General features: G+C 45.5%; 1 protein-coding gene across 1 annotated transcript; it reads right to left on the bottom strand.

The window, feature by feature from the left end:
* Positions 1–885: 885 nt before the first annotated feature.
* LOC104169436 (sodium/calcium exchanger 3) lies at positions 886–2,673 on the bottom strand. The gene has a single exon (XM_009710349.1). The coding sequence runs from the start codon at positions 2,658–2,660 to the stop codon at positions 891–893; it is 1,770 nt and encodes a 589-aa protein (XP_009708651.1). The 5' UTR covers positions 2,661–2,673; the 3' UTR covers positions 886–890.
* Positions 2,674–8,022: the final 5,349 nt, after the last annotated feature.

The raw sequence follows: 8,022 nt of genomic DNA, 5'->3' as shown, positions 1-8,022 counted from the left end.
TATCAGCTACCTTGTATGCAATGAAAGAGCTGAATTAACAGGACTGGTGCAGACTATTCTGCTTTCTTTCTTTATTCTGTATGAAAACACTGGGTCATGGAGCCACATGGACAGGCTGTGAGCTGCAGTGCTTTAGACCATTATTGCCAATTGCCATGGTATTTTACAACAGGAAAAACCACAGGTAGTAAAAGAACAGACATACGGAGATCATACAGAAGGTGATGTGGGGAATATGGGTAGACCATAGGGACATAAAGGCTGGAAGGATTTCACAAGTCCAGCAGAATAGCTTGCAGCTGTGCCTATGCTGTGAATTAGCTGCCACATGGACCTGCAAGGCACATAGGCAGCCTAGGGACACAGGTATGATGTGTTGCTCCTGTGAAAACAAAGCCCCATGTCTACTGAGCAGCTCTTGCTTGTCTGGGAATAACTATTGTAAACTTTTCAGCCTTTGCAATCCCTAAACTCTCTAGGGATTGCAATAAACTCCTGTCCACTTTATGTTTGGTGTTCAAAAAGAGGCTTTCCCCGTATTTGCCCAGCCAGGTAAAAGCTTGCCCTTTTTTCTTCTCTCTCTACCTTAACTCTTTGTTAACCCTTAGCTTTAGTACAGGACTCAGAGAATGATATATTTTCCTCCTATTCCCCCCCACCTCCCGCCCGCCAGTATTTCTAAGCCTCACTTTGTCATTCCCAAGAGGGAAGGGACAAGAGCTTTGAGCTCTTAAATCCTGCTGTCGGTTCTTGCCTGAAAGAGGTAAGTAGGGAAACTGATGGAAAGATGAAGAAAGGAGCCTGTCCCTTGTCAGCATTCACCTGTAATGGATGCAAAATGTGGGGTTAAACACCAAAACCAGACCCAGAAACAGAAACGAATGGGGTACTTACACAGTTTCATCATTCTTGAACTCCAGCTCCCCGTAAGTGTCTTCAAAGTCTTCTCCACCTCCTTTCGCTGTCCCTTCTACTGTCCTAAATGGCACTATGACTGTACCCCGAGCACCTGATGTCCTTAGGACTTTGACTTCCATCACACCAATGCTCTCACTGACATGTATAACATCACACTCAAATGTGAAGATACCAGCATGGTCATCATCCAGTATAGTCACTGTGGCCACACAAGGAGAAGCCAATATGGCCTTTGGGTATGGGGAGTTACTGAGCTCTGGAGGTTCCTCACTCTCCACCACACGGAGGTTACTGAGCCGCACAAAAAAATGCTCATCTTCCTCAAAGATGTCATCATCAATAATTCCCACCGAGAACTCCTTCTGGGTCTCCCCTGATTTCAAGACAACAGTCCCCTCTGTGAACTCATAGTCAGCACCAGCATTGGCAGAGCCATCCTCTGTTTTATAGTCCACATAGATGGTCTTGGACATGTCCCCTCCTTTCCGCACCACTGTCAGGAGAACGGCACCACAGTTCTCAAGACACTGGTAGGAGCACGGGTCAAAATAAATTTTGGAGATGAATTCCTCAGGTTCATCTGGCTGCACCTCATGCAAGCTGGTGCTCTTCTTGGCTTGCTCAGCTGCATGCTTCTTCAGAATATTGCCAGCTCCTGTCATCATTCTGGTAGCTTGAATGCGATAAAAGGCTCTGCTCTTTTGCTGATGAGACAAGGCATAGTAGTTAGCCATCTCTACCAGCTGGTCCAAGTCCTTCTCTGGGTGCTTTTGCTTCAGGTCCTTAAGGATCCGGATCATCTCTTTGCGAGATTCATCTACCTCCTTCCCCTCCGCAGTCACTAAGTTTCCATCTAGAAAGTGAGAGTTCATCATCTTGCCATCCATCTCAATTCCCTTCGGGTGATCACCTTCTGATTCTATGATAATGCCCCTGTGCTTGTCAGTACGGTACTTTTTGTGCATATACTTATAGAAAAGCAGACGTCTATCTGCTATCCAAGCCAGAAGGACGCAAAGTGGAAAGAAGAAAAGTGTGAGCAGACCTTCCCAGACCTGAACCACGCCTGGAGAGAAGACAGCAAGGATCATGTACAACCAGATGTAAGCAAAGATGCTCCACGCAGCTGTGACAAAGAAAACCCTCAGGTGTTTTATCTTTCTGGTTTCCCCATCAGGGATCACATAAACACAGATGGCAATGATGATAAACATATTGAAAGCAGCGCTGCCAACAATTGTAGATGGCCCCAGGTCCCCAGCTATGAATCCATGCCCACACACTTCTATCAGAGACAGAAGGATCTCAGGAGCAGAGGAGCCCAGAGCCATGAGGGTCAAGTTGGAAACAGTTTCATTCCAAATCCGAATGGTGGTCGTCGTGGTCTCTCCATTGGGTTTCTTAATCGTGATTTCTTTCTCTTGTGACGTAATGACCTCTATAGATGCCATGAAACGATCTGCAATGATGGAGACTCCAAGGAACATGTAGATCAGTGCTACAAAGTATACGATAACACGGGCAATTTTGTCCCCAAGGGATGGGTTTTCTGGGTACCATATTGGCAGGATAACACCTTCCTTGCAGTCAAAAGATCCTGAACACGAGTTGTTTTGTACTGAACTGGTTGAGTCTCCCGTCAGGCCAGCATCCACCTGCAAACCATGCAAAAACAGCACAAAAGTAACCAGCCCAAAATGGAGGAAGGCCGAGGTGACAGGCTGCAAGCTTAACCACGCCATACACAAGATGCAACTTCCACTGTGTAGATCCAAAAAGGCCGAGAACCTGAAACAAACAAAACAGAGAGGGGGGAGGGAAGCGTGAGAGAAAAGGAAGATGCAACATTTACCCAAACGTACTTCAGTATCTCACCACTGAAGAGTACTGGTAGAGATGCATGGGTTGTCTCTCTGTCACTCTGAAGAAGGTATTTAGCAGAGACTAACAAACTGCAGAATTTACATGCCCAGCAGATGAAGATCAATTGCTAGAAAAGTAGCTCAGAGGAAAAGTGTATATCTATATATTAGCCCACTCTTGACCTACAGCATGTGCAATAGGAGTACTGAGTGCTCAGCTGCCACTTACCTAATGATGCCACGGTGCTCACCAGCACGTAGCACTTCAACTCAGCCCAAGAAACCGCATCTAAAGGCTCCCCTGTTTCACCACCCGGGGGATAAGACAAGTCAAGGAATCACCAGCAACACAAGAAGCACCATTTAAGGTCAGCGAACAATCTCCAAATGAAGTCCATTCGTAGGACGTAATTTAGTTACGACTGAACCATCCCCACAGCCAGGCCCTCCTAATAGGCTGCAGAGTCTCCAGAAGGGTCCTAGGGCTCCCCTAAGCTTCGGAGGCACTGGGCCTCCAGGTTAGGAGGTAAAGATGTCAGCCCAGAAACAGGGCAGAGGCCTCATGTGCTTGGCAAAGTGCCAAAGGCCATTTCTCACTAGTCTTTCCTTTGTGATTTGAACAATCGCATTTTACATCAACAACCCTGCTTTTAAATACTCACAGAAACCTACAAAACCACCACAGCTAGAAAAAGCTGTGCTCGTGAACCTACAAGATAGAGCAAAATGCATGTACCCACCAACGTTCCCTCTGCATCCCTAAGAAATTGATATATTTTCAAATACCCTCTAAAACGACAGTAATCTCTAACTCAAAATACTAGGCAAAATCAAAGGAGTTGATAGATGTATCACATAGATTTGGCATGTCACTGCACAATAATGCTTCTATTGCTTACTGACTACATCGCTATAGGGCTTGCACCACTTAGAATTGGATTCTGAACCCTTCCCATTGTCATGGATCACATTTTCCCTTATAACAGACCTCTGGAAGAATTTGGTCTCAGGCTTAGCTGACAAATCGCATTTGTGAGTCCAGACACAGCCAAGTATCTCACAGGAAACATCAAACTTAATAGCAGCATTATCTACAGCACTTGGAAAGTTCAAGAGCCTTAACTCCCACTAACTTTCATTGAGGTTTGTACTGCCAAATCAGTAGGGCAGGGATTCATTTCCCCTACTGTAACTATCTAAATCTTGGGCAGCAAGTCAAGTGAAGTCACTTAGGCTCCCCTTTGTAGTCAGAGGAAAGAGACAGTCACTTCCAGGGGACGATCCTTCCTGTCCCACCGTGTTCTGACTCCAAAGATGTATTTAAGACACACAACCCCAGGAGGGATTTTGCCCCATCTCATCTCTCTCCATGGTCTTAAGAGAGTGCCCAGTCAGTCAGTTCAGAGCAGACGCCAAACCTTCAGCTGGCAGCAGTTCGAAGAGATGAACTGGCCCCCGAACACTTGAGGAGGTCCCTCCCCTCTCCCTTGCACTGTAAATATTCCAGGCAACATTTTAATGTTACCAGCATTAACAAATGCATCTCGAATGGCTATTTTATCATTATGTTGTGTCGCTCGCCTCTTTCCAAAAGCGGGTGCAATCTTCCCGATATCAACAAAACCATTTTCAACTTTCAGATAAAAATCTATAAAGACAAGCAGAACAGGAAGGAAAGCATGAACAAGGACTGCAAATGAACAAAACCGCTCCTGACAAAGCACAGCAGAGGGGAGACAATTGATTATGCAGTATCAGGATCACAAATCCATATCTGAAACCCTTGATATGAAAAAACCATACACTTCTTCATGCTACCTGGACTAATTCAGAAGAGTGAGATTCTCCCATGTTAGCCTATTTACCCTCTCTCTCCAATGCTTACTTATTGGCCTGTCTACCCTCGCCCTGGTGCCTGACCGAGCCCCCGGGGATCAGAGGACCCCAGCCCCACCACCAGCCCCAGCCTTGAAGTCTCGTTAAAACGTGCATAGCTCAGGGTCACAGGGAGGACTGAGCTACCCAGCATATACAACTTGGGTTCGGTTTGATACCCCCATCTTGTCTTCCCTCCCACTCCACGTGGTATCTTACCAGATTCCTGGCTGCAGGATGTTGGGAAATCCCAGAGAAAGGGCCAGTGAACATGTGCAGGGTGACTATGAGCAGCAAGCCCAAGATCTCTGGGCTGCAAGGCAGATGTGTGCATATGCACAGTAAAGATGACACGTTCCAGGTGTCCCGGATTCAAGGTGCACACACAGACCAACTGCACAAGCACAGCAGCTCCAAAAACACGCCAGGCACATCAGATCATCCTTTTCTGTACTGCAAGTGCTGGCAGGTATCCACCAACCCCTTGACACTTCCAGCTCCAGGCTCCTACTTAACTGTACAGCAGGCAGTAGGTACTGTGTCTTCCAAGATCAGCCACGTAGAAACAGCTGACAGAAAGACAGGAGTAATTTCAAAAACATCTACGTGACTCAAGGACCTAAATTTGGTTTTAAAAATGACGTAAGAGTCCAAGTATCACTTAAATTCAGAGCCTTGTCTAGGAATAGTACAATGACTAAACTGCCCTCTGAAATAAATCACTGCTACCACCAACCTCCCTCTCTGTGGGACAACCACCTTCTGTAATTAACACTATCTGCCCACCTTCTGTACTGCCACGATGGTTTCTGTGGCAAGCCATTCCTCAACACGCTCCAGGACCTCACCAGCCCTTCTTAAATTTTTTATTTGATTTTAAGCAGAGGGTAATTTTACTATTATTCCTCAAACTAATTGTGTATTATTTCAAAACCAATCTCTACCAGAGCAGCCTCTGTTTATGTGTTAGGACCTCCAAACTCAGGCTATGGGTTGTAACTAAAATCTCAGAATTCGGGAATACTTTTCTTCACTGGTTTTCACTTGCTTTGACAAACATTTTAACGTTCGGTGGAGGGCACAATAATTTTCTAAAATGATACAATAATGACCTGATCCTGCAATTCTTTGACACAGATAAAACTCCCCAGTGGGATCAACAGGAACTTTGCCCACAGACATACTGTCGCGTAAGATCTTAGTATGTGCTCATTAACATGAAAAGCATTAACCTAACCAATCTGAAAAAAACAGCGCAACATTCTTACTGTCATCCCCCCTCCCAGGAACTGGTACAAAAGTGCTTTACAACATAGAATAAAACTATTGAATTTTAAAACTGATGTTAATAAAACATTGAGGTAACAGTTTTAACATTCAGATGACAGGGGACAGAAGAGTTAAAACTCTCTCTGTAGATCTCTGTCAGCCAGGTTGCTTATACAAGGGGCAAGTTTCCCCTCGGATACATTTACTAAACTCAGTCCAGAAATCACTGGAGGGGATCTAGGTAGCTCTGGCCTGCCCAGAGGGGAGCAGACACATGCCCTACCCCTCCTCTAAGGCGCAGCATGGATCTCAGCAGGGCTAACCATGACAAGAGCCGCCCTCCAGCACGAGTCCTGCTCTGAGGACCGAGCCTCCAGGCAGGCTTGCAGCACAGTCCTGAGTCACTGCTCATCACCCAGGAGGTGTCATGATGTCACTCCTCCGACGCCAGTGCGGCAAAACGCATCCACATCTGGCACAGAGCGGTGTCATTCCACCAGCGTCACTGCCCTAGCCGTGCGAGATGCAAACAACAGGAGCCTGCAGCAACAGTGGAAATGGGTCATTTTCGGCTTTGTACCATGAGGATCATGTCCACTACTTCTCTGATGTCAGACATCATTTCCCCCCACAGGTCTCTGCCCTGCTATTGCTATCACATTGAATACACGCAAATAAGGGCACTGGCCGTGGGGGGGACCAGATAGTGTCCCGTAACTGGTAGGATAAGTTCAAGAACAAGTTCAAAGCATTCAATCAATGCAAAAGAGAAACAAAATGCTGCAAGCATCACTGCACCAGAATGAGCTAGCGTTCAATAGCAAGGCTCTGGGAAGATACCTAACAGTTATTTTAGCAGGGGGAACTCCTTCTTCTACAGGAGTTGACAATGGTCACATGATCCATAAATCTATGAATAGAACCCATAAATAAAAAGATCAGTTCTTGAAATACTTCTGGAGACCGTCCAGAAAGTAGCATGGACCACGCTTGTCACAATTAAGCCTGCAACAAAAAATGACTTTTAGACAACTATCAAGCTCCTTACACCTTTTATAATAACTCAGTTTCAGAAGACTGATGGTTTGTCTGCTGTGGACCTATAGTGAGGTAGAAAGCTGGGAAGGCTATACTGATCCCTTATAATTTAGCTTTTTGCATACAGCTGCTCACATGACTGTAAGGGCAAGGATATTTTCAAAAGGAAGCATTCAACAAGAAATCAAATCAAGAGGCAACATAACACAGTGATGGCTGCTAACAGGTAACCTCCACATACCAAGTTCCCAAGATCACTGCTCAGTAAATACAAAACCAAAGGCAAACCCCTAAGTCCCTATTAATTTCTTATCCAGGCAAATTTCCCCTTAAACCATCAAAAAAACCCTTTGGATTTGATCTGCAAATAAGATTGGGTTGTCTGGCACCTCCCTCTCCTTCCCCTCTTCCTCCCACCCCCCAAATAAATCAGACACACAGTACATCTGTGGCCATATAATCCTCTCTCCCCTGACTCTAGACTAGCCAGGAAAGGCTGCCGATCAGATCTGAGCGTGGGCGCTGCACGAGGGCCAGACAGAGACATCTCAAGATCAAGGGTTTTGTCTACTTGACGAGCATCTGCCCCAGAACAGAGCGGATACAGCGCTGCTATTAGTGTCATCTTATAGCCCCGCTCGCAAGCTGGAGGAGAGAGAAATAAGGTTCGGCTTAATAACAGGGCCTCACATTCCTCAGCTCCAAAGCACATAAAAGCTTTTTGATTAAGCACATGGGTTTTTTTTGATAACCATCAGCAAAAATTGAAATTATAGCCTTTCTGCCAAAGAACGCAAAAACCTGGGTTTTCACAGAAGAGGTATTGTACCTAATTCACGTTCCTCCCTCCCCCAAAATAAAAGCATAACAAAATATTTAATACAAAACAAAGCATATTTTTCAATCGTCTCCATTCAAACACTATTGAGCGCTTTGCTCATCACTACAAGAGGAGCACCCAGAATGTAAGTTAAGATCTACCTGCAAGCCAAAAGCCAGAGCAGTGTAATTAGATTCATTTTGTCAGACAAATGTGAATTTCCAAATTTGAGGCCAGGCC

The sequence above is a fragment of the Cariama cristata genome, unplaced genomic scaffold, assembly GCF_000690535.1.
Source record: "Cariama cristata isolate BGI_N322 unplaced genomic scaffold, ASM69053v1 scaffold16591, whole genome shotgun sequence".
Lineage (NCBI taxonomy): Eukaryota > Metazoa > Chordata > Aves > Cariamiformes > Cariamidae > Cariama > Cariama cristata.
The sequence above is the reverse complement of the archived record's forward strand: the minus strand, read 5'-3'. Positions and strand labels throughout refer to the sequence as shown.

Excerpts from the sequence above, each read along its gene's own strand:
- LOC104169436 (XM_009710349.1), bottom strand. The coding sequence starts at position 2,660 with ATGGCGTGGTTAAGCTTGCAGCCTGTCACCTCGGCCTTCCTCCATTTT.